We start from the raw sequence: 27,482 nt of genomic DNA on the forward strand, positions 1-27,482 counted from the left end.
GAGGCAGGGAAAGCAGAGGCAGGGCCTTCCTAAAAGAAAAATATATAAAAATAATTTCACCTCTGAATACTCTAAATTTAATTTCAAAAAAGTAAAATTAATTAAAATAAAAGTAAAGTTTCGTTATCCTTTGGTGTGTGTGCCAAAAGTTTTTTTTTTGTTCTGTTTTTTTTTTTTGGCCGGTGGTGGGGTAACCTCCCTGAAATCAACTTTTGCAACTTGGGATGTCTGCAATCAGCAACATTTAACTTAAGCTTAAAAATCCAACATCTATGCCCACAACACCTCCAGAAAGCCCAGTAGTGAATTCTGCCGTTGCAGACTCACTGCCCTCCAACATCACTACATAGAACATGACAGGAATTTACCCACATGTTTGATACCACTGTACCATCACACACCAAACATCATACGGCTACACTCTCAAACACTCTGTGCCCCTCCCCAACTAACCTTATTGCATCTTATCCAAAACACTGAGTAGATTTTACAGCTACTTCTGACAGTTTCTTCCTGGCTGCCCTCTGCACCCAGCCTCTGAACCCAAATTCTACCAACAGATGTGACCGACTGTACCACAAATCCCCTAGCTCCTTTCTCCAGCAGTCTTAACCCTCGCTTTCTCACATCAGCCACCAAATCTGCATATCCCTAACCTAAGTTAGCTCTTTAAAATAAACCAGCAATTTACTCTCCAAGTACAATACAATATCTGGCTTTGCTGTAACTGGAGCAGAGGCACATTGCATTTATTATAATAGTTTTCCCTCTCTCCACTCGACTGCTTTTAAAACACGACTGCTTTTAATAAAAAAGAAACAATCTTAAGGACTGTTGCTTTACAAACATTTGTATTTATATTAGTTCTCATTTCATTCAGCTCCTAGTATTATTTTTTTCATATTCATCTGTATTTTTGTAATAAAATGGTGTAGACCAGACTTTCTCAACCTGTGGGCCACCAGTGGGCGGTAAAGCACCGTCTAATGGTCTGCAGACATTAATCTATAGAGGGCTGGTACCTACACTTGCCACTTATATCCACCTTACTGTTGCAAAAGTGAATTATTGGATACAGCAGGTTATCTGCTCTATGATTGACCACACAAAGTCTCAACCAAAGCAAAGAGAGAAATGATGACCCTGCACGTCTGCAGCACCACAATCTCTTTACTGTTGCGCTGCCAACAAGTTTCACAAAGTGAAAGTTCTGTCTGTGCTGCACATCCCATTAAATAACAAAGTGTTAGAACTTGGAGAATTCATTGCTGTGTTCAGTGTTAAAACAGCTTTAGTCAAGAAACTAAAAGTAAAAATCTAAAGCTCAATTACTTCAAACTTCATTATTCAAACTATTAACATTATAAAAACATAACAGAAATGCAAAAAATATATATATTGTAGGATTAACTTAAGCAATGGCAACATAATTTAGCAAAATAACCAGCACCAGGTTGAGAAATCTCAATGTGGGTGCCTGATGCAGACAATCAGATAAATGATGGAGAAGTTTCTTAAACAAAGAAAGAATGGTGCTATACTGTTACACAGAAAAAGTTTAAAAAAATTGTCTGTTAGTACAACTGATGGTTAGTACAACTGACTTAATCTGAGGAAGGGAGCTGATAATGATAAACCAAAGAAACTTTTTTAAGCTGCCGACTCAAAATAAACAAATACATACATGCATAAATAAAGAAAACAACTTTTTTTGTGGACCAATATGCTTCTTGTTATGAACAGGTGGGTTGTGAGGTGGAAAAGGTTGGGAACTCCTGTTTTAGTCAATGGTTGTGCACAGTAACAGTGGGCAGGGCCAGGTTTTCACACCACAGAGGGGGAGGAGCTTCTAGTTGCACACAAGGTGCAACAGGTGGACTGCTGCAGAATGCACAGCACTGTAAGTACAGCTTCACAGAGCCTTCAGGACAAAAATGGTCCAGCCACGTCCTGCAACACTGGACAGTTCATCCTGCACGTCGTAGGGGCTTGAGTAGATGTTCTAGGTAGACAGATCTACAATGGCACCTTATAAAGAGTCAAAACTTATAGATTTCCACAGTTCCCCACCTCATCTGCAGTTCAACAAGTACGTCTTGAGGGGCTACCGTCCTGTGTCCACCTCCAGAGGATGCCTTCAGAGCCTCTTCTACCTGCACAATGAATCTGGGAATATCTACACACATGGTAAGAGACAATACAGACCCTTATCTATAGATGCTTTTTTTTAGATTGCTACTTGTCTGACCTGTTCTATGACCCTTGGTCTATTTGATGGACTTGTTGGCCAGGTTCTTGATCCGGGTATGGGTGGCTGGACATGGAGTATTTTATGCAGAGGGAAAAGTTTGCCATAGAGGTCAGGTTTGTGGACAAATCCCATATAGATGCCCCTGCAACGCTCCAAATGGGTCATTACAGACTACTTTCTCTCAAGACCACTTGCAAACGCGTGCTCTACCAGGGTGCGTAATTGGATTAGGCTGGATTAGCTCTAATCTGCGGTGTGTAGGGATCCTTGTCCTGGAAAAAGGGTGCTATGATAAAGAGGCACAAGGGCACAGTGCACAACTCTACTTGAAACTCTCAAAGGGTTTGGGGTTGTGGGTCACTTTTGGCCACTTTGCACAAACCTCAGTGGCAGGCGGGATGCCGTTGTGGGCGTCCACCTTGGCAACCTTGGGCTGGCATATTCACTGTGGCCTCTCTGGGTTACCTTAAGAACATTAGCAGGATTAGGAATTGGAAGCTTCCACACTGGAGCACATAGCATATCAGGATGTACCTGAATGGCAGATGTACAAAATGATGAACAAGTGTAAAAGTGTGAATAGTTTTCTAGATGCCATTAAACTGCCTCAATTAAATATTTGCTGAGCCAATCATATGGGCGATCTGGTTGGAGAGCCCAGTGAGATATCCAATGAAAAAAAGTGTGGATGTATCAATGAAGTACTTGCACCTGAGAGATGTTGCTGTTGCTTACCCAACAAAAACTCCTCAAATACAAGAAAGTCCAGTTACAATTTTATTTGTACCAGACTTTTTACAGCTGACACTGTTTCAAAGCAGCTTTACAGAAATCCTGATTTGAATAGCAGTAGCTGGGTGGTACACAGCTGGTTTAAAAAGGGTAGCAGAAGCTCAAACGGTCAAACTTATTGAGTGTCAAGCAAGAGAGGTAAGCAGTCATTAACTCAGAAAACTGTTCTGAAATTAAATCTGTACAGATTAGTTCTGAAGATGATAAATAAAATAAAATAAGAGAACTTATCTAGGACCTTGGATAAATTCACGGTGGGTTGCAGCACTCCAAGAATACCGGTTTACAACCCAGCACAAGACCAGGTGCCTCCACTGTAATGCTGACTGCCTGTGTCTGGAGGTGAAGGTGCAGGTGGTGTAGGAGAAGGTGCACTGCTGTGTAGGGCTGGAAAATAATTTGATAACAATATATTACTGAGTAATATATTATATCAAACATCTGAACAGTTAGCACCGCCAGTTAGCCGTTAGCCATTGTGGCTAATCCGCTTTTGTAGGCAATTGTGATAAAAGTCTGCAGATCAGATCGTTTTCATAAAAGATGTAACTAAAAATACCAATATCAGTGAATAAATAATAAAATAAAATAATTAAATTCTGTTAATATTTGAATCTCATTTTCAAGAATTTTTAGCAATAAAAATAATATAATATAAATATAAACAAATATTTGCCAGTGATAGGCGCGGTCAGTTACATACTATTATTAGAATATTATAACCATGCCCACAAGTTCTCAGAGAGGTGTGAAGAATGCTGTTTGGCGATTTTTGAGGTTAAGGAATGTTTTAATCATGTTTACTGGCTTCCATCAGCAGTTGATTTAGTTACTTCTGGTTTGTATTTATTCCCACTCTTCAGGTATCCCGTTTGTGGGCTTTCTGCTGCTCCTGCCGCTCAGCATCCCCTGGTCGGAGGTGGAGTGGTGGATCTGTGTGGTTCACTACCTGGCCTGCCTCTCACCTACAGTTGGATCTGTGTTATACCATATCTTCATGAACCATGAAGGAGGCGTCCACATCTACGACACCCTGCTATCCTTTGACATGTTTGGTGTCTGCCTTGTCAACACACTGGGTGAGTGAGAGTTTTTTTTTATTAAAAGGTTTTTAGGGGAATGAAACAGTTTGAGGAAACGTGGTTTAAGTTTTAAATCGAAGCGTTCACTGCCCTGTTCACAACATGTATGAAAATTGATGTAATTCACTGTACATTCATTATGCATAATACATATTAATAATGTAAAATAAAACAACCAATGCAGGCCTAACAGCCCCATTGGTATTTTATTTAAGATGTACTTGTTTGTTTATTTGCATATTTTTACCTTTGAACACACATTGTGAATTTTACAGTATATGGATGTAATGGGTGATTAAAATCTTTCTATATCATTTAAAACAGAACAATGTTCATCCAGACTCTTAATCTTTAGTTTTAGCCTAGTTTAGTTACATTTGGGTTTAACATAGTTGTGCATACTGAGCAATATACAGTACCAGTCAATAGTTTGGACACACATATTGATTCAATGTTTTTCTTTTTTCGCTACATTGTAAATGAATAGCGAAGTGATCCAGACTTTGGAGGAACACATTAGGAATCATGTAGTAACTTAAAAGTGTTAAACAACCAAAATACTCGTTTAGGTGCTCTTATCTGGGGTCATATTAACTCTGATGAACTTATCCTGTGTAGCAAAGATAATTTTTGTTTTTCCTTTCCTGGGGCAGTTTTGATGAGAGCCAGTTTCATTCTAAAGTTTTTAGGTAATCTTAGTGACTGCACTTAAGAATACTTTAAAAAGTTCTAACATTCTTTCTGATTGACTGACTTTTGTTTCTTAAAGTATTTTTCTTTACTTAGTTGAGTAGTTCTTGTCATAATATGAATTAGAACATTACTCAAATAGAGCTATTCACTGTATACCAACTCTACCTCTTCACATCTTTACAACTGATGCTCCCAAACACATTAAAAGAGCAAGAAATTCAAGTAATTAACTCTTATTACACTGTTACAGCTGTTAACTGAACTCATAAAGCTGACTGAGAAAATGCCAAGATGTGCAAAGCTGTAATCTTAGCAAGAACTGCTACTTTGAAGAATCTAAAATATAAACATATTCTGGTTTGTTTAACGTTTGTTAACATTTTCTTCATAGTTTGGATGACTTTAGTATTAATCTACAATGCAGAACATAATAATAAAAAATAATGCAAAACTACAGAATTTAAGGTGTGTCTAAATGTTTGACTGGTACTGGAGATGCATAACACACAACTTAGCAAATTATTCAATTAATACATCTTTCACTTAAAGAAGACATTGTTTATTTTTAAGAAATTGTAACATCATTGTCCCACAGAGTTCATGTTTAGTGCCCATTATCAGGATTTTGCTCAGGGCCTTAGGGAAATCCGGACCATGCTTAAAGTTTAAAGTTTTAAATCAGATGTACCACATTACTTATTTTTTGTTTGTCCATCTGCAGGTGCTCTGCCAATAGTTCACATTACGCTACTCTGCTACCCATCTTCAAGGAGGGCGGCCATGTTGGCTTACCTCACGCTGTCCTGCCACGGTATTCACTGCGCGGTCACGGCCAAGAGCAACGTCCGGCGCCTGCGCTCCTTCGCCTGGCAGGCCCTGTTCCGCCTCTTCCTCTTCATCCTGCGCTGGACCGGTCGAGGGACAGGAAGCCCCAGTTCGCTGCACCTCTACCTGATCATGGACTTGTTAGCACTGCTGGGGGGTCTTGTGAACATCTCCCGTGTGCCGGAGCGCTTTAGCCCGGGACGCTTCGACTATTGGCTCAACAGCCATCAGATAATGCACGTTATGGTGGTCCTGTCCATCATGTATCTGCACTGGGGGATGCTGGAGGACTTGGCTTGGTTAAGGCAGTACCAGTGTCCTGTAGATATGTAATTTAAAATGTGGGATAACACTCGCCAAGACCTGTATCTCAACGCACAGTGATGCAAACAAATATTGAAATGCTCAAACAGTGAAGCTAACAACATAACTTACAGTATGACTGACATACACTATACATACACTATATGCACAAATATCTTTGGACAGCCCTTCTAATGAATGCATTCAGCAACTTTAGGTTGCACCCACTGCTGACGCCAAATGCCAGATGTACGGTAGAGGAAAATCACAGCTGAAAACACAATACCAGAAGCGACAATATTAGAATCTTTATAAATGTTAAATTACAGTTTTTCTAAGACCATGCAAAAACCTTGACTGCTTGAACGTTCCAAGAACGTAAACTGTAACATGCAGAAAATGCTACATCCTCACTAACTGATCTCAAAGAAATTCCTGTTGTGGATGCAATCAAATCCTTACAGCAATACTAAAAAAAAGTATTGGACAGTAGAGACAGTTACTCCAACATAAGCAGGATAAACTTAGTTTAATACAATTAATTTAGGAAGAAACAATGAATAAGCAAGTGTCCCAATAATTTGTCCATATAGTATATGTCAGCATTATGAAAGTAACAACCACTTAATCAGCATTAAGATATTTGTTTTTTCAAAAACGAACATTTTCCAATGTACCTTCAGAAATGGAAACATTAATACATGATGTTTCAGATTGGGACAGTCTGAAATAATGACCAATGAGAGTAAATTTGAGAATTAAGAAATGTACCACTACAGATTTTGCTATTTAGGATTAACTCAATTTTATATTGTGGAATAATAATGTAGCCTCAAGAGAGACTGAACTGACAGAATGCACTGAAAAAAAATCCTGACAACACTTGAAAATCTATTTTATTTAGATTATTTAGATTAATTATTTAGTTTAATGTAACTTGTAGGGTTGATCTGATCCATTGTAGTCAGGATCAGCTGATTCAGGCTATTTTGACCCCAAACCATTTCTTTGTTTGTAAATCAGAACTGAACACTGCTTTTAAAACCAAATGAGTAATCGTCTTATCTAAAGTGTGCGGCTAATTTTTTTATACACACACAAATATTGGATCAGTATCATTTAATATTCTGTTGTGAGACTTGGATTGGATTGAGGAATAAAATTACCAGGGCATGCCTAATAATGTAGTTTATTATTTAAAAAAACTACACGAAACAAACATAGTGTTTTTATCTCTATTACGCAGACTGAGCTGCTCATAGAAAAAGTATTTGCTTTATCAATGGTTTCTGTTTCTCAGGCCTACAGAAGATGACATTCCTCTTTGTGGGTAAAATAGGGCTTTTTTTGCCATTGGGTAAAAACACTGCAGAATATAGACTTAAGAGGTTTGAAGGGCCCCTATTATGCATAACTAATGTAGAATGCAAACAATATTACAATCTCAAAACTTACTGTTTACTTTCCAGTCAAAAAAAGTTTAAAACACATAGTGAACCTTAAAATGCACGATATGGGCCCTTATGTAGCTGATGATCTTAGTAATAGCAGGGTCTAGTTGGGATTTGCACAGGCCAGTGTCAGACAAGCTAAAGCTGTATAGTGAAATCATCATAGAAGTGGTTTTCACACTTGCCTTTTTTATTAGCATATGAGAAGCAGACTATTGCTCTATGCACTTTTCCATCAGTATGAGCACTAAACAAACTACCACCCTGGTTATACTGACAGACCCGTTAAACCATTTAACTCAAATATTCTATCAGCATGTTTACCAGTATAGGGTATGTTTTCAGCCACTTTGACTATGATGGACCTGCTTAAATAAAACCAAATATCAGTAAAAACTGGTGTTTATCTAGATTTTCTAGCAGAAAAGTAATATGAGTGTGTTTATTTTACAAAGAAAAGTGAGAGAGGTTTGGTGTGTTTAACTTGTTATTTTAGTACATTAAGCTACATTAACGTTTTCTTGTGTTTTAATAAGAAGAATAGCAATGTTAAACCTTTTTATGTTTAGCTTTAGCATTTTAGACTTTTCCCTATAGCTATATTAGCTCTTTGGTTCTAGAGTAACACAGTGCGACTGGTTTTAGTGTTTTCCTGCTGTAACACACCCAGCTCACCTCAGCAAGGGCTGGTTAATTGATTAGTAGTATCAGGTGTGATGTAATTAAATGTAAAACTTGTGTAAAACATTCATATCTCCCTTTTACAAGCTCTTAAAGTTACAAAAGCTACACTGCTCAATATGGCCAGAACGAACATGGTTTTTATACTTTGTCATCTGTGAAAAAGAAGAATAAACCAAAACATGATTACAAAATTACCAGTAACTTTCCATGGGAGCTTTAGAAATATTCCAAAATGGTCCAAACCTTCAAGTGCCAAATAAAGGATAATTGCGTATTTTGCGGGTTGGGTGGCAAGTAACCCCCCATACATCAGATGATGCAGGTCTACAAAATGTTAAATAAATGATAAATAGGTATTAACTACTGGTCACAGTTGAGGCAAAAATACAGTTAGCCTATGCTAGTCTTGGTGAGCTAACCTCTTGCTAGCCTGTGTAAACTAGTCTTTAAAATGAAATTGCTCATAAAGCTTTTCTGATTTAGTAGACAGCAAAAGTCAACAGCTGCTGAAATGTTTTAATGCCATTACAGTCAAAATGAAAATATGAACCTCATCAAACTAAACAGACTTTAGGAATTTCTCTGATCCAAATGTGTAAGTTACTTTCAGTAATGTTGTCAGGTTTCTAGATATCATCTGGACATTTGATGTACATGTGATGGATAAATGAACAGTGCATGCAGTAAGTGTGGTCTTAACAGCCCTTCAGTGTATAATGTGTCTGAGATTGAAGAGCAGCTTTCCTATTTAACTGTTTTGGCATCATAGCTAATTATTTTAGCCAAGATTATGCTTTAGAATTTTTTTTTTTTTTTACCAACTATCTGCAAGTTTCTTACCTTTAGCTTCCCATTTTATTCCCATCGATTCCCATGGTAAATTTCCCAACTTTGACAATTCCCAGAATTTTGCAACCCTAGGACCCACTAGCTTAATCAGTAGTTCAGATAAAGTTTGTGTTTGAAAACAAACCAGTCATAAAGAGCCCCTCCCCCAAACATGCCCAGAATTGGTCCTAACTGTGGACTAGCAATTCTTTTTCAGATAGTATTTTCTTTTTTCAACAAAACTGCATTAGCAGTACTTAAAAGATGCTGGAAGAAAGAGAAAATCTACAGAAAAAACAGCACAGCATGGTGAACAGCATGTTCTGAAACTCTGCAGCTGCTTTATTGAAAGTAACAATATTATGTACACTCAGAATGTAAAGAAAGAAAGCTACATTTTCTAATGAACTTAATTTGTTGAATGTAGATAAACATCTTCCCATTTCATTTTCATTTGGCACCCCAAAAACTGTCCAGATGAATGGCAGCCCGCTGATTAATTTGAAAATTTTCAGGCAATATTAAACTGATTTTTTTTTTTTTTTTACATGTTGTGTACTGCAATACACTTCATTACAGACCACCTCATCCCACCATTCACAAATCAAATGTGATTAATTATGTTCTTCAGTCCTGGAGGGCTGGTGTCCAGCAATGTTGGTTGTGTTTCCCACTCCAACACACCATAATCAAATTCTCTGTTCATTAGCAGGCTCAAAAAATACACTAAATGGGACACCCTCTTATTCATTGTTTTTGCTGAAATCAAGGGTATTAAATTTCAAGTTTATCCTGCTTTTGGTGTAATATCTGTTTCTACAGTCCAGAGAAGACACTGTATTGGATTTAGGTGTACTGCTGTAAGGAATAAAGTACATTTATTGACTAGCCTATTAGTGAGGTCAGGATGTTGGATGAGCAGAACCCCACCTCATCCCTAACTATCCAACTTTGCACAAGCCTACTGTATGAAGCACCATAATTCCATTTTTGTTGTTTATTGGCAGTGCCACTCCACAGGGACTAGACAAGGTGTGTTTATTTGTATCTGTGTCAGCAATGAGTGCAATAACTGAATGCATTCCTTGTTACAGCGCTGAAATAACAAAACTTGTTCACACTTTACTTGGATGGTCCATTGTAGATGCTTCAGGAAAGCTCTAACATTCAATAAAATGTCAACTGAACTTTCAGGTGAAAGTATATGGATCTCATTGCATGTAAGTCTACACCCAATCTCAAGATAATTATAACATTTTTAGGGTCAGTTTTAGTTTCCCAGATAAGGATTAAATATAGTCTTGGACTACACACCATTCTGAATGGAGATTTTCCATTGACAGAAAATATAGTCCACAACTAGACTTAATCCCTGTCTGGGAATGTGTCCCTTAAGATTTAGGTTAAGGACTGGGTTAGGGTTAGGTTTTAAGGTTGGTTCATGGTTGAGGTTAGATGTAGGATAAAGTTCTATAGACAATCATTTACATTTAACTTATTAGTTATTAGTTATGCTGCATTAAGGTAAATAGATATTATGGACCAGCCAAATAATGTGATACCCAAAACTCTGCTGGACTCTGATCTGTAGAACCCAGATTATTACAAATCTAATTTAGGGTAGAGATTTACTAGCTGTTAACTATGTGTACATGTACGCATTATGGCAGCTTCTTGTGTCCTGGGTCTGTTTGGAGCTTCGGTTGTGCTCATCCTTTAGAAATGACCCTGACCGTAAATATGGGCAGAAAATGCTGGAGAAACTGAGTGAGCATGGAGACGATGGAGTTTAGTCCAGCAGCCATCAGACGCCCAAGCTGCCCCTCTAGTGGAAGCCTCCAGTAACATGCATAACGCACAAGCAAGTCTTGTACACATACGCATGGCCAAACAGCAGGTATATCTCCAAGTCTTACATAAGGGCTACACCAGTCTTTAGTGTTTCTCAGTCTACTTAACTATTATGTTTGTGCTTCATGCCCAAGCAGAAGTGGAATTAAATAGAAAGGAACTCTCTGGTGTCTCAGAGTTTGGTTTAACCCTTACCAGACCAGACAGAGACTGTTCTTATGGTATGACCAAATATAAGAGAAGAAATTCCGCATTTGACTACATTTTTAATACAGGAAGAGATTTTGATAATAAAACCTGGTTTGTTATCAGTGAGTAAGAGCTGACATCAGAAAAATGTGGGATTCTGGGGTCCTAGCTGATTTTGCCATTAACCAATATTATTACTGTTATGGGTGTAAAAGGCACGTTACTCATGTTGTGATGGTGATAGAGTGGTTTAAACGCTTTATGATGTTTCCAGCGCAAAATGTTTTCTGAATGTTCGCTGCCAGCCAACAACAGAAGCATAAAGATCACTCTTCGTCTGAACTGCTGTCGTCCTCCTCGGCCTCAGAGAGGTCTGCAATGGGGAATCGCAAGATTGCTGCCACGCCGCTAAGCTGACTGAGTTCTGTGAAATGGGAGAAAGAAAGACAATCAGCCTGAACATAACCAAGAAATATACCATAAAAAAAGGAAACTAATTTTAACAATGTACTACTATAACAATATACATATTAAAGTTTTATTTAATACCAGGTTAACAGGTTCATACATTCAGTAAAACAAAAAAAAACATCTATAAGTGTTTATCTATTTCATAAACAGTAACTTACCAAGTAAAATAATAAGTGTAACAAAATATAAAATGTAACAAGCAGCAGCACGTCTGGTCTTCAACCAGCCAAAACGTGCACATCACCCCGCTGCTCATTGAGCTCCACTGGCTACCAGTTGATGCTTGCATCAAATTCAAAACTCTTACAATCGCCTACAAGGTGATGACAGTACAGGCTCCTTCCTACCTGCACTCACTCCTGAAGGCTTACGCTACCTCCCGGCCGCTGCGCTCCTCCAATGAACGTCGCCTCGCTTTACCAAACAAACATTCACACAAAGAAATCCAGACTGTTCTCATACAGAGTTCCCCAATGGTGGAACAAACTACCTTCCACTACCAGATCAGGAGAATCTCTCGCTATCTTTAATAAACTCCTGAAGACAGAGCTCTTCAAAGAGCACTTACTCTCCTAACACCTCTAACTAACTACCTTCTACTACCAGATCAGGAGAATCTCTCACTATCTTTAATAAACTCCTGAAGACAGAGCTCTTCAAAGAGCACTTACTCTCCTAACACCTCTAACACACTAACTACTTCTAACCTCATTTCCTTCTTCCCCTCCTTCACTTCTCTATCCTATTATTTCCCTTCGACCTCCTTTAGGCCCTATCTAAAGATGTTTTTACTTTTAACTTCTATTATTTTTGTATTTTACTATTGTAAGTCGCTTTGGACAAAAGCGTCTGCCAAATGTAATGTAATGTAGTGTAATGTAATGTAATGTAATGTAACAAAAATCTACCACAAAACTAAAGTGCAGCACATTTAGTGCATGCACATAAACTGCAAACAAACAATCAAATGTAACCAAAAAGTAAATTAAAAAGAAAGAATATGAAATAGAATGCTTTCAAGAATATAGCTATTATCACAATATGGAGTTTTTACTGTCAAAACATTTCACAATATTATTGCGTACAATACGAAACAGCACACCCTCTAATGTCAAATTAGCAAAAACTTACGTTCCCCAGACACATGCAAGCTTGAGAATATCCTACAAAAAAGCAAAGAAATAACATTGTGATTGTCAATAAGAACACTTTGAACAATGGCTATTTATGCTAAATTGACTGAAAACGGAATCGTGTTTTACTCAGACTACCTGACTGTTCCTCCGTTGTCTCTCACATTGTCCACAAGCCGGACATATCGGCTCCGGGTGGCTATATCTTGATGTCTAGAAAGAGATTAAGAACATTAAATCCATTCAGCTACAACTTCAATTCCAAAAGCGTTGGGGTGCTGTGTAAAAATGTAAATAAATGTATATAAAAACAGAATTTAATGATTAGCCAATCTTATAGATGCATATTTTATTCACAATAGAACACAGAACAGATATAAAGTTTGACATTTTACCATTTTATGAAAATATTAACATTAGAAAACATCTCAAAAATGTTGGGAATGGGCAACAGGATGTTGGAAAAGAAAGTGGTACTAAAAAGAACAGCTGCAGGAAGAGCTGCTACTATCTCGTATGACTGGGTATAAAACAAGCATTTTAGGGAGGCTCTCAGAAGCAAAGACTGGCAGAGGTTCATTATTCTGTCAAAAACTGCAACTAAAAAAAATGTGGAACAATTTCAGAAATCCTCAGCTTAATATTGCAAAGTTTTTGATTTTCCCCCATCTACAACCCCTATCATATTTTATATCATCAACAGATTCACAGAAACCCTGTAAGTAATAGACAAGATCAGCAGTCAGTACTGGATGCCGGTGATTTTCTTAGTCTGAAATAACTAAAGAAAAAAAAACTAATGTGGTCAAATTAATCACATTTTTTATATTTCAAATGATCTTTGGCTCAGGAATGATTGTAGTGTTTTCTGGATCATGGTTACATATGGTTTCATCTTTGCAATTTTTCCTGGAATTGTACCAGCTCTATTTGCAAATACTGTCTAAAACAGACCATACTACACATATTCTTTATCTCCAGAGTGGCAATTTTGTAGGATGAGGAAAAACCTACAAAAAGAACAACTGGTGACTGATTTGCCTTATGTCATGAGGAAAAAAAAGGGCAAAAATAGAGACAAGTTTATTTATTGCAAAACAGTGATGATATAAACAATACAACACTGTACAAAACCCACCTGAACAGTTTGTCACTGATCAGCAAAATGTCGATGGCTAAAGCTTCAGCAGCCTTTTCCACATGTGCCACTCTGCGAATGGATAATATCGGTCACTAACATTTTAAATGAAAAAAAAAACACTACTAAAGTAATACATAATAAAAGTCTCGGCTGACCCGTAGAAAGCTCGATCAGGTTCGTGTTGCAACATCTTGTAAAAATCCTCTAATGCTTTGACCTCCCCTGCAGCCTGTGAACACAAGCGGAGATGGCCAGTGATTAAGTTTTTATTAAGTTTGTGAGCATTACAGTATGATGTGCTTTAAATAACAAAAAAGAAAATCAGTGTCACCTTTGTGTCGGAGAGACGACTGGTAACTGCTGGATCAGACAATATCTCTGTGGAACCAATATTCACATTCATACTGAGCAATTAAGAAAATACATATTAAGCTGATTTCCACTACAACTACAGATGTATACGCTTATGTGTAACCTATATAAAGTGTTCAGATTCTTTTTTACTTCTCCCAGCTGCGGTTTGTCTGTCGAGGCATGTTTGAGTTTACCACAGGAAATGCTGGGATAATATTGCAAACAAACACTGGACTCTGACTGTCAATCTAATATTGCTAAAAACACACAGAAATGTTTATTTATTTATTTCATACACTTGAAAAAATAATCCAGTTATATATAATCCATATCCTATTCTGGGCTGTTTTTTGAAGACCAGCTGCTCTTGAGCTGACTTTTTTTTTAGCAGGGATATATAAATCACAAAGTAATAGTTATATAAACAAGCAAAATAAAATAAAAACATTAAATAAAACAACCAATAGTATATCCCTGCACTTAGTTATTTGCCACTTGTCGTGTAAAATACAAAATAGTCCTTTATTTGGCAAATAAATGTTGACCCAATATGGGACGTGGTTTGTTACATATTTCCATAAATGTCTAACTAACGAACTAATGAACTATCAAACTAACTAACGAAATATTAAACTAATGAACTAACTAACAAACTAATGAACTATTAAACTAACTAACGAATTATCAGACTAACTAACGAACTATCAAACTAATGAACTAACTTACAAACTAATGAACTATTAAACTAACTAACGAATTATCAGACTAACTAACGAACTATCGAACTAATGAACTAACTAACGTACTATCAAACTAATGAACTAACGAACTATCGAACTAAGGAACTAACAAACGAACTATTAAACTAATGAACTATTAAACTAACTAACGTACTATCAAACTAACTAACGTACTATCAAACTAACTAACGTACTATCAAACTAACTAACGTACTATCAAACTAACTAACGTACCATCAAACTAACTAACGAACTATCAAACTAATGAACTAACTAATGAATAACACACACAAAATCTGACAGTAATTTAAAATTTAAATTACTTAAAATTGATTTAATTGCACTTTGTAAGAGAATGTGTTTACTGGTACATGCCATCGTGTAACAAAGGCATTCCTCACGGATAAGCACTTAGCACTACAGCTATGAAGCTAATTTACCAATGGAGCTGTGAGGCTAATGTAGCTAGCAAACAAGTATTGGAAGCTTGTACCTCACAAATTAGCACTGGGGCTTTAAAGATAATGTAGATTACAAGCAGTAGAGGCTCATCATCTGCAAATTAGTCAAGTCAAGTGGGTTTTTTGTCAATACTGCATATGTACAGGACATACAAAGAATTAAAATTACATTACTCTCCTTCCCATAAGTTACAGCAAGTACAGAAAATAAGATTATAAATATATATTAGCACTGGATCAATTATATTAGCACTGGAGCTATGAGGCTAAAGTAGTTTAAATTAAATGGAATTTTGTCCTGAATCTACAGCCTCCTGTACTGCTGGAATATACTTAATGGCAGAATTGCATTGAGTCCTAGAACTACAATCCTGAATTTGCTGCAATCCTTAAACTGCAATCTCCTGTACTCTCCAGACCCTAATTTAATTAGAAAGATAGAAAATCCCGATAAACTACAGGTCAGGGAGTTAAAGTAGATAGGAACTTACGTGTATAACACGTGTTTATCACAAATAAAAGGAAGAACCTGGATAAAAAAAGTGAAATGCAAAAATCCAAACCTTTTAGAGAGTACTTGTGTCCAGAGGAGGAGTGCACTAGCATGAACTTGGGTCTGTTCTCCAGCAGCACTTTGCAGTCCTGCCTCACAGCCTCTTTAAAGAGGTAAGCTATGAACTGGTCCTTAACGAAGCCTGGACTGCCCACCAGGATACACTTCACCACTGAGATAAACAAGATGACAAAGCAAGCAAAATTGTTAAATGAATTGAACTCCACAGATTTCCATTAAATTTAAACATAAATATGTTCATAAACACATCAAAATCAAATGAAGAACATAATGAAAAGAACACAAAAGAAGAAGTTTACCATCAAAGTTGAAGTGTCTGAGAATCCCCTGCATCACAGCCTCGTAGAACCTCTCCAGTGCCTGAAAGAATACAGCAGACAGTCTTTGAGATTTTCCCCTGTAGTTACACTGGTGCTTGAAAGTTTGTGAATTTTCTGTATTTCTACATAAATATGAGCTAAAACATTATCAGAAGTCCTAAAAGCAAACGAAGAGTCAAACAAATGAGATAAAAATATTACACTTGGTACTTTATTTAATGAGGAAAATTATCCAATATTACAAATTTGTAATAAATAATTGCATTAAGGTGAGGACTTTTATTTGGCCATTCCAAAATATTAACATTTTTCAAACCTTTTCTTGGTAAAACGACTTGTGTGTTCAAATATTTAAATTTATGGGCAGATGTAATATAAAGTTCAGAATATATAAATGTAAAATGTATTTTTCTATCAATAAGGGAAGCCAAAACACACCCACAGTGTTTTACAAATGGGATAAGGTTCTTATATACAGTGTTTCCTGTTGCTTTCTCCAAACAGAACACTTTTAATTTAAACCAAAAAATAAAAAATGTTGGCCTTATCTGTCGACAAAACATCCTTCCAATAGCACTCTGGTTTGTTTACTTGATGTTAAGCAAACAAAAGCCAAGCAGCAATATATATATATATATATATATATATATATATATATATATATATATATATATATATATATATATATATATATATATATATATATATATATTGGAGAGCAGTGTTTTTCTCCTTGCAACCCTGCCATGCACACCATTGTTGTTCAGTGTTTGTGATGGTCTAGTGATAGTGAACTAATAAGCATTAACATTAGCCAATGTGAGAGAGGCCTTCAGATGCTTAGAAGTTAACCTGGGGTCCTTTGTGACCTTGCTGCCAATTACATGCCATGCTCTTTGAGTGATCTTTGTTGTTTGGCCACTACCAAGGAAGGTTAACAATGATCTTAAATTTCCTCCACAATCTGTGTGACTGTGGATTGGTGGAGTCCAAATATTTTAGAGATGGCTTTGTAACATTTTCCAGCCTAACGAGAAGAAATCTCCTCAGAAATGTCCTTCCACAAACACATGTTGTGAAAAGCAGACTTTGGTAGATTCCTGTTCTTTAAATAAAACAGAATCCGCCCACCCACACATGATTGTCATCCCATTGATTAAAAACACCTGTGTCTAATTTCACATTCAAACTAACTGCTAATCCTAGAGGTCTACATACTACATACACGAACAAAAACAGTACAGTTTGGTACAAATTTAACAAAACATCCCTGAAATTTGACACAGTCAAATCAGTCCAACTAACAATGCTAACAAACATTGGACTACTGTCATTAATCTCCTTTAAAATCTGCACTGTGGCAGAAATGATATAAGTAAGCTGTTTCATGTGTGATGAAGGAGTTTGGTCAATTTCACCTTCTCGTGTTGAGCACAGCTGCCTCTTCTTTTGCGGGGAATGGTGACCTCCACCTTGGCCCTCAGCAGGGTCATGGCAGGAGTCACCAGCACCAGGTTGGCCAGGCCCTCCTGCATCACTACTGCAGCCACATCTGCTTTCTGGGCGGGGTCACACGCCTGCTCTGTGGGTCAGGAAACAGAGAGGTTAGCAGTGTTGCCAACTTAGCGACTTTGTCGCTATATTTAGCGACTTTTCAGACCCTCTAGCGACTTTTTTTTTGTAAAAAAGCGGCTAGCGACAAATCTAGCGAGTTTTTATGGTGTTATTGGAGACTTTTGGCGACTCTGAGATGAAAACGCGCTCTTCAGTTCCTGTCCTCCGCGCTGCAGCGGGCGCTGCCGTGAGCCCCGCCCCACACCACTCACAGTGCAGACCCACACTCAGAGCACACACACACACACACACACACACACACACACACACCGCTCCACCAACACACTGTAAATGAATCGCGCGTGCCCACAGCCGCCGCTGACTGACCCCGCTCTGTATTTATAGAGCAGAAGTATAAATATTAATGTGTCTTCAGTGTGACACGAACAGAAATCCCTTAATTTAACTCACACTGTCTCAATCATTCACTCACCTCATTCACCACACAGCCTGTCCCTCACCTCCTCCACAGTGTCTCCCTCTTTATAAAAAAGCTAAACATCTGTTGAACCATTAAACAATAGGTCTATGATAGGTTTAAAAATAAAGAAAACTTAAGAAAACGTAAAAAATAAAATAAAACAAACTAAGGAAAAAAAAAACGTAGAATAACAGTTCCGGCTAACTGCTGCTCTTCTAATAACATTTAAGAACACGCCAAAAACAAATTTATGTAATTCACATAAAAATTAAGTTACTGTAAAAAAGTGACATACTATTTAAAAAGCAACAGAAGTTGTTTATTTGTAACATTTCTAACACATTTATGGTGTTTTTTACTCACTTTTTTCTCTCTCACAATCCTAATCCTTTACAGCTTCAAAAACATGTATTATGCAAATTAGGCGATGACGTCATTTAGCGACTTCTAGCAACTTTTAGGACAGCCAATAGCTACTTTCCTTACTGAGGAGTTGGCAACACTGGAGGTTAGTCTGATATCTACTTTTCAGACGTACAAAGACAAATATAGGGTTCCCGCAGTTCCTCAAAAAGGAAAAATCTGAGTATTAAGGTCTTAAATTTATTGTAAAATTGCTGTAGGTATTACATTTTCAGACGGTGTGTTTAATGCTGGTAGAATATCGAATGCCAGTGGCCTGAGACTGTGGACGAGACCAGCGCGCCTGTCTGGGGCGAGCTAGCTAACATCAGGGAGAGAACTGAGGTTAGTATAGAGCTAACTAACATTAGCAGCACGCTAGCTAACATTATCAGGGAGAGAACTGAGGTTAGTATAGAGCTAACTAACATTAGCGGCACGCTAGCTAACATTATCAGGGAGAGAACTGAGGTTAGTATAGAGCTAACTAACATTAGCAGCACGCTAGCTAACATTATCAGGGAGAGAACTGAGGTTAGTATAGAGCTAACTAACATTAGCGGCAAGCTAGCTAACATTATCAGGGAGAGAACTGAGGTTAGTATAGAGCTAACTAACATTAGCGGCACGCTAGCTAACATTATCAGGGAGAGAACTGAGGTTAGTATAGAGCTAACTAACATTAGCGGCAAGCTAGCTAACATTATCAGGGAGAGAACTGAGGTTAGTATAGAGCTAACTAACATTAGCGGCAAGCTAGCTAACGTTATCAGGGAGAGAACTGAGGTTAGTATAGAGCTAACTAACATTAGCGGCAAGCTAGCTAACGTTATCAGGGAGAGAACTGAGGTTAGTATAGAGCTAACTAACATTAGCGGCAAGCTAGCTAACGTTATCAGGGAGAGAACTGAGGTTAGTATAGAGCTAACTAACATTAGCGGCAAGCTAGCTAACATTATCAGGGAGAGAACTGAGGTAAGTGGAGAGCTAGCTAACATTAGCGGTGAGCTAGTTAACGTTATACGGGAGAGAACTGAGGTTAGTGGAGAGCTAGCCAACATTAGCGGCGAGCTAGGTAACGTTATCGGGGACAGAACTGAGTTTAGTGAAGAGCTAGCTAACATTATCAGGGAGAGAACTGAGGTAAGTGGAGAGCTAGCTAACATTAGCGGTGAGCTAGTTAACGTTATACGGGAGAGAACTGAGGTTAGTGGAGAGCTAGCCAACATTAGCGGCGAGCTAGGTAACGTTATCGGGGACAGAACTGAGTTTAGTGAAGAGCTAGCTAACATTATCAGGGAGAGAACTGAGGTAAGTGGAGAGCTAGCTAACATTAGCGGTGAGCTAGTTAACGTTATACGGGACAGAACTGAGTTTAGTGAAGAGCTAGCTAATGTTATCGACAAGCTAGCTAGTGTTATCGGAGAGAAACCTGTTGTTAGTTGTGAGCTAGCTAATGTTATCGGGGAGAGAAGTAAGGTTAGCGGAGAGCTAGCTGATATTAGCGACAAGCTAGCTAACGTTTGCAGCAAGCTAGCTTACTGGAAGGTAAAAGTAAGTCTTAACTAAAACTATAATAAATAACATAATTTTAGGCTGCGTTTTACAACTGCGTTTCTCAAATTTTTCAGTTTGGAGACGCCCTTTGTGCATGGTAAGTGCCACTGAGGCCCCCCACCCTACCCGGGGTAAAGACCAAAATCTGCACGCTTTATTAATTTGTTTTTGTGCATTTCAATGTTATCAAATAACAATAATTTCATAATTGTGTTGCTTCCTACATGCAATTTAGTGTGCTATTCATATGCTATGTTGGCTCTGTTCTGCATCGCAAAGGATTAAAAAAAAGAAAAAGAAACAAGATAACCAATTGGTTGAAGTTTTGGTTTCCGAAACTATGAAAATTTTTGCGTCTTAAATTATATTTATTACTTTTAAAATGGTGCAAGAACCCCATTTTTTTAGACAATATAAATATAATAGATATTTGTACAAAGCCGTGCACTGTTACTTTTTAGATTAGATGTTAGAATAGATTATTCTGTGAGGTTAAACTGTGCATAACAGCAAAACAATAAGCCCTTCAAATGAATAACCATATATCAACCGTTTCTTCTAAAATGTGCTTCATTTTATTTATTTGCACTTTAAAAATATACACAAATGTGTTTTATTTCGACTTATTTCTTACGAAGGCATTTAAATTTTAAGAAATTACTTTAGTTGCCACTGATTATATCCACATCTTAAAAGGTGCCACTGGAAGCAGATAATCAAATGCTACTAATGTCGCCATTCAGTGATTTTAATGATATGGCTGTTGGTGAAGAGTTAAACGAAAAGCTTATTTACCAATTCTGTCCAACACCACACTGTCCCAGACTTTTTTGGCAAGAGTGAACTTCCTGTTGAGTTCCAGTTCAATAGTGTGATAGGCGCCCATCTGAAGAAACAATGAGGAGGAAAGACGTTTCATAGACATAACAGCCAACACATAGTCATGTTTCTGTAAAAGACTGTGTCTTACCAAGAACCTGGCAATATGATACATATGATTTATTGCAATGTAATGTAATTCACTATTGCCAGCAACATGATTATAAAAAAGAAAATTCTCCCATAGTATAAAAAACACACCAGATTTATAAACCTAAATACTGGCTAGTATTTTCCACGCCCTTGGACTGGGGGGGGGGCTAGTGAAAGCGTGAAGCAGAGATACGGGAAGAGGAAAAAAAAGAAAAGAAAAGAAGAAGGAAGATGGGGGAGGAGATGGATGCGAAATTGTTGTTGATTATAAACTAATTAAAATTCATAACTCCAAGAAAAAAAAGATTACTTTTTATCCAATCAGATCAGTGAAAACAGCGGGATATATGAAATGTCTGTTACCAATCTCAAACTGTGAGCTATTAATTAAAACAGACTCTACCTCAGTAGCCTACTGGTCACAAAAATCATGCACGAATGTTAGTATACAGTGAACAGACCTACTTCACTATTGTTCTAATTATACTTAAAAACAAATAAATAAACACTGAATGAGACTTTAGGTGGCACTGTTTTTTATATTTAGTATTTAGTAGTTATATAGTTGTATATCGTTGTGATGTGAAATGGTTTGGGAACACCAGACTTAAAGAACAGTCTAGCAGGTAACCTACGCATCATTTCGTACAGTGCAATTTGTGTAAATGTATTACTTACTGACCTTAACATACTGGTTCTCCTGGATGTTGGTGCCCTTCACCCTAAGCTGACAGGCCTGCGAGTCAAAGTCGATGGTCTCTACGCAGACGGTCAGCGTTGTTCGGACCCGTGAGCTTCCCACGCTGCCTGTGGATGATTCTGTCTGCACCTTCCTGATAGAGAAACATGATGGACAGAATAGCTTTAGAAAAATTAAGCAAATAACCCTTTATCTGTAAAACCATTGAGCTTTGTCACCACTAAAAACTCAATATGTTAAGGACTTGGTTTCTGGGACATCAAAAAATTAGTGCATTTTTAGAATGCAATTAGCACTTAGATGCATTCCTATGCTAACCCAACCCAGTGTGTTTTCACACCAGTACTATTTGGTCTGGTTAAGCCTGGTTGATTTGCATTCTTGGTGTGGTTTGTTTCAGAAGGTGTGATGCAGGTGCAGAATAAAACTACCACACAGATTCAGATAAAACAGATTCACACTGCACAAATTTACATGCTGGTCTGGAACACAGGACATTCTGTATTTAATTTTACTTTACCTCAAATAAATTAATTCACCAGAGAAATCAACTACGGGTGTGAAAATGCCCTCAAACATTTTATCCACTTTATTTGCACATGTGCATTGTGTTATTTTTGCTTTACCTGATGGTGGAGGCTCTCAGACTGTCGCCGACCTGAAGCAGGTTGTAAGTGTGCCACATATCCTCTGCCTCTTCTGGAATCAGTGTCACCTGACTAAAAGAGAAAACAACGTCTATTTAGACTATTATTGATTACTTCAATTAATAATTTTATACATTTTCCAGACAACATCTGACACTGCTTACATTTTCAGGGCTGATAGTGGAAAAAAACTCCTGAGCCTGAACTTTTTTCCATGTCCGGGAGGTGGACAAGTGTTGGGGTTCTATGTATGCAACACACTTTAAGCACATAAATTCTTCGCCCCTGGGCTCAGATATATAAACAACCTGTGTCTTTTAAGGATGGATTTTCTTGACTCGAAGCTCCAGACTTCGGTCAACTGCTGCAACGAGGGCCTCAACAACAATATATATGCACAGCAAGTAAGCCTTACCACGTGTTCATTGTGGGGAATCCGCTTCCCTGTGTGCAGTTCTTGATGCTGACAGTATTATTCAGGCTTTAATCTGTGCTGGAAGAACATCTGCAAATGCTAGTGGTGCTTCCTGTTAGCTAGCTGTGCTGAAGCCCAGTAAAGCTGTATCATTTACTTTGGGTGCTTTCTTCTTTTCAGGATAAAAACCGGGATGAGATAAAATGTATATATAATAAAATGTAATGCTTGAAAACGAGAACTACTGGAACAAATCAGCTGCTCCACAAAGTGTCCTTGTAACAGGGGTTACACGGATTACTGTGACCAGGTAAGAACACTGGCATTCTCCTGAGCCCTTCACATAGCCCCACTGCCACCACGCTCCCCCTCTTACTGTAAGGAATATGATTCATGAGATACTGGATATTTATATAAATACTGAAGATTATACAATCTGTGAAGATGCATATGAATGGAGATTGCTGGTTTGTAAAGTACACCCATAGGACTAAGACTAAAACTAAATTCAAATCCCCTGTCAAAGTGAACACTGATAGTAGGGCTGTGACCCAATGCCAGAGTTACATAAGGAAAGGGAGAAATGCTCCCTCTATGTTTTGGGTAACCCTTTAAGAACCTGTAGGTGACCCTGCTGGGCTGATGTAATAATAGCAGTGGAGTGCTAAAGTTCAGAAACCTAGCTGCTGCCAATTGTGGTACAGCAAATCATTATTATTGTCCAGCCCCTAATTCCTTGGTGTTGGGGAAAGGAAATTCCTATCCCTTGACAAGAAAACACAAAACATAAGAGAGTTATGTGTGAACTAATAAGCAGTATTGTTTTTAACTTGCATTGGCCTAGTGAGGTGGAGCTACAGTACACACGATTATTAAAAAAGTCAAAGACTCCCTGAAATCCCTGTGCACAAAGGGACAAGGCCGGCATTCAACACTGGATGCTGGTGATCTTCGAACCCTCAGGCCTCACTGTATTATACTATGTTAACACAGCCCAGAAAATTCTCAGGGCAAAAGTAGGGATGGTACAAATGATCAATATGGAGATATATCGAATAGTATAGTTTTCTTTTGCGATACACCCAACTGGGAAGTATCGTGGAGAATTGTCTTGTGATATCTAGAGAATAAATTAATTTAGACACTGTGTTCTGGAGATGAAGAAGTTAAGGGTCCATCTCTGATGGCAAAATGAAAGCCTAAAGTGTGGCCAGCTTGCGCATCTGGAAAGTCCCAAACAATGCTAAAAACTACAAAGAGCTTTGTTCACCCAGACAATGTCTCTGTCAGCAAGACAATGCTAAAACCATACATTGCATCGATCACAACAGCAGGAATTCACAGAAGAGTCCGGATATTGAACTGGTCTGACCTTTCAACAACAGAAAACATTTGGCACATCAGGAAAGAAAAAATCCAGCAAAAAGGAGGCAGGACTGTTGATTAGCTAGATTCCTCCATCAGACAAGAAATAGGTTAAAATTCTTCACCCCAAAACTCCACCCACTGCTCTCCTGACTTCCCACACATTTACACACTGCTGTTAGAACAAGTAAAGAAACTGTAAAATTGGCTCACTTTCAAAATCGTATATGTGTTCTATGTCCTATTGTGAATAAAACATAAAATAAAATATTACATTTAAAAAAATTATTGCATTACACAACACCAGAGCATTTTGTGTTGTAAAGACATTAAATAATTAAGAATTATATTTTAAGTGCTAAAGGATAAATTGATCAGGATTTATCATCAGATATTAAGGAAACATGCGAGTTAAAGCACTGGCAGCTCTTGTTAGCAGCACTTCAGGCAGTACGTGACTATTTATGTAACTCCAACTAGGGCTACTATGTTTTAAGAAATAATTAAAGACAATTGTCAATTATTAAGAGGTGCATTGTTTCTATTACCATGGCCAAATACTTGTACTCAAAAAACACAACCCTTTAAAAGGCCTGTAAAAATAGTTTGTAAAAAGCGATAAACTGAGGAAAACATAATAGTCCCTAGTCGGGACCATATAAATCTGTACAGCAGATCTACTGTACATTCTAATCTTCTGTATTTTGCAACTAATTGTAAAAATGTGTCTCTCCTCAAAGTCAACCCCGCTCTTATGTCTTTGTGACAACCCATCTAATCAGAAACACATCAGTCTTCATCAGAGAGAGACGTGTGTTAAAGCAGCAGTCCTTTAGGGCTTTTATTTTATAATGGAAAGCAGTAGTGTTTTTGAGTGGGGAGAGGGCAAAATATTATATTCCTGCAAAGCCACATAAAGGCATTCTAAAATCAGAGTGTCTGGTAGGTCCTGTGACCTTTTTCTGGCTGTAAAAGATTTTGACGGTTTCCTGAGCAAACATGGTGCTGCTAATGGTTCTGATACAAGAGCTACTGTGCACTCGATGGAACCAGGAAAGAAAACTCACTCTACATCTGCTCATTCACATATCATTAAACCACAGAAACACAGAATCAAGGCTGAAGAGATAAAAGACAGCAAAATCAGAATCCTAGCCAAAATCACCAGATTCATTCATTTTTTAAAAGAGACTGCATCACAATCCATGCTTTAACCCTTGTGTGGTGTTCATATTTTTGTTACTCGTTTACTTTGTTACTTGTATTTAATTCAGCAAAATTAAGGCATTTTACATTAAAATGCTTTACACATGCTTGCTTCACCTAAATTGCTAGCAATATAAACTGCTTACATGGTTAATATTTGCCCTTTACCTTTCTTATGTTACATTTCATTCAAAAAGTGCTACTCTTTTTTTATTAGTTTTTTAATAAAATGTAAAAGAAAATGAATTAAACTCAAGATATGAGTAGAACATTTGTTTAGTTTCAAATTTACAAAAAATGAGCCAATGCCAATGAGTTTGAGTTAGAAAAAAACATTTTGTGTGTCATTTGATGAAAAATGAAAACGGGTCCCACAGACCCGAACACCACACAAGGGCACAGTTTTAGCATGCTTGGTGCAATTACACTTTCCCACCAAGGACTTACAGACTGGCACTATAATTACAGAATATTGTTGGGATTAATACAATTAATATTTAAGTGATTGACCCCACTACTATAAATACCACAAATCTAACATTCCACAAATCTAACATTAATTCTTCTATGTATTAATGCTTAAATATCCACTTTTAAAAGCTTAAGTCTTAGAAAAAAGGAAGACATGATTGATCGTAATCGAGATTAATCATAGAATACTTTTCTGATTAATCTGATTATCTGACAATGCAATTTCCACGTTGTTATCAAGGGGCGTGGTTGCGTCGATCAGAGGGGCGGGACAATGTTGACAGTGGGCGTGGGCAGGAATACGGTAGCCGTCAGCTTTAGACTTTCAGTCCTATCGGCTAAATTAGAGCAGAACCTGTGTAGTAATCACCCAAAATCACATTGAGTAAGTAAGAGCTGGTCAGAGGAGAGCTGTTCAGAGAGGAGCCGATAGAAGATTATTTACATTAATTTAGGTTTGTTTGATTTGAAAGAACAGCCGGCTGAGCTCTCTCGCTCTCTCTCTCTCTCTCTCTCTCTCTCTTTCACTTTCACTCACCCCGCATTATCCTTCTCTATGTCTTTGTGGAGGAGCTTCATGGTGGCTCAGACGGTCCTGTAGTTGTGGAGTAGCGCTGAAGGGTGTGGGAGAGGGTTAATCCAGAAACTCGCTGTGTGTTGGGAGATCTGCTGCTGGGAGTTTATCTGCTGCCATTCTCTCCACACTCACTCACACCGACTCAGCAGCGTGGGGCGCGCGTGCAGCGTCATTCAGCGGCGACGCGGCTCTGACCCAGCAGCAGCAGACTCACTTAAAGGGAAAGTCCTGCTTATCCTGCCTTTCCTTCAGTAAATGCAGCTCTCTGCTAATGGTGCTTCGGGCTTGTATATACGACGGTTTTTTTAGGGCCGTATTATTACGCGAATAAAGTTGTAATATTACGAATAAAGACATAATAATAATACTATAAAGTTGTAATGTTACGAGATTAAAGTCGTAATATTTCATTCAGTAAATGCACCTTTTAAGTGATGTTTACGTTATATGTGACGGCATGTTAGGGCCATAATATCATGAGAATAAAGTCGCAATATTACGAGATTAAAGTCGTAATATTACAAGAATAAAGATATAATATTACGAGATTAAACTCGCAATATTAAAAGAATAAATGAATAATTCTGTAATATTATGAGAATGAAGATGTAATAATAAAAGAACAAAGTTATAATATTACAAGATTAAGTTGTAATTTCACGAGAATAAAGACCCAACATTAAAAGAATATATTTGTAATGCTACAAGATTAAAGTCGTAATATTACGAGAATGAAGATGTAATGTTAAAAGAACAAAGTTATGTTACGAGATTAAAATTGTTATATTTCCTTCAGAAAATGCACCTTTTGACTGATGGTGCTTCAGGATTGTATATATGACAGCATTTTAGGGCCATAATATTGCATTAATAAAAACTATGAGATTACAGTTCTAATATTACAAAAATAATGTCTTAATATTACAAGATAAAATCATAATATTTCAAGAGTAAAGTCATAATATTACAAGAATAAAGTTGTAATATTACAA

The 27,482-nt window shown here is 37.5% G+C and overlaps 2 protein-coding genes across 2 annotated transcripts; one reads left to right on the plus strand and one right to left on the minus strand.

The window, feature by feature from the left end:
* The first annotated feature begins 1,768 nt into the window (after positions 1-1,768).
* Positions 1,769-7,830, plus strand: paqr4b (progestin and adipoQ receptor family member IVb). Its single transcript, XM_007235887.3, has 3 exons — positions 1,769-2,187; positions 3,907-4,122; positions 5,540-7,830. The coding sequence occupies exons 1-3, from the start codon at positions 2,022-2,024 to the stop codon at positions 5,974-5,976; spliced, it is 819 nt and encodes a 272-aa protein (XP_007235949.2). The 5' UTR covers positions 1,769-2,021; the 3' UTR covers positions 5,977-7,830.
* Positions 7,831-9,230: 1,400 nt separating this feature from the next.
* Positions 9,231-26,664, minus strand: pelo (pelota mRNA surveillance and ribosome rescue factor). Its single transcript, XM_022669381.2, has 13 exons — positions 26,452-26,664; positions 22,436-22,528; positions 21,792-21,942; positions 20,933-21,023; positions 17,562-17,725; positions 16,123-16,183; positions 15,813-15,974; positions 14,026-14,072; positions 13,850-13,923; positions 13,692-13,763; positions 12,692-12,766; positions 12,552-12,583; positions 9,231-11,373 (listed from the first exon to the last, which is right to left on the minus strand). The coding sequence occupies exons 1-13, from the start codon at positions 26,490-26,492 to the stop codon at positions 11,276-11,278; spliced, it is 1,161 nt and encodes a 386-aa protein (XP_022525102.2). The 5' UTR covers positions 26,493-26,664; the 3' UTR covers positions 9,231-11,275.
* Positions 26,665-27,482: the final 818 nt, after the last annotated feature.

Source organism: Astyanax mexicanus, chromosome 15, assembly GCF_023375975.1.
Source record: "Astyanax mexicanus isolate ESR-SI-001 chromosome 15, AstMex3_surface, whole genome shotgun sequence".
Taxonomy (NCBI): Eukaryota; Metazoa; Chordata; class Actinopteri; order Characiformes; family Acestrorhamphidae; genus Astyanax; species Astyanax mexicanus.

What these genes read in the sequence shown, in the direction of transcription:
- paqr4b (XM_007235887.3), top strand. Translation starts at nt 2,022, where the DNA reads ATGGCACCTTATAAAGAGTCAAAACTTATAGATTTCCACAGTTCCCCA. An exon ending in TGGGAATATCTACACACATG is followed by an intron (nt 2,188 to 3,906) that starts GTAAGAGACAAT and finishes CCCACTCTTCAG; the next exon opens with GTATCCCGTTTGTGGGCTTT. An exon ending in CTGCCTTGTCAACACACTGG is followed by an intron (nt 4,123 to 5,539) that starts GTGAGTGAGAGT and finishes GTCCATCTGCAG; the next exon opens with GTGCTCTGCCAATAGTTCAC.
- pelo (XM_022669381.2), bottom strand. Translation starts at nt 26,492, where the DNA reads ATGAAGCTCCTCCACAAAGACATAGAGAAGGATAATGCGGG. An exon ending in GACAACGGAGGAACAGTCAG is followed by an intron (nt 12,584 to 12,691) that starts GTAGTCTGAGTA and finishes GCTTTTTTGTAG; the next exon opens with GATATTCTCAAGCTTGCATG. An exon ending in CTTGCATGTGTCTGGGGAAC is followed by an intron (nt 11,374 to 12,551) that starts GTAAGTTTTTGC and finishes CCCATTTCACAG; the next exon opens with AACTCAGTCAGCTTAGCGGC.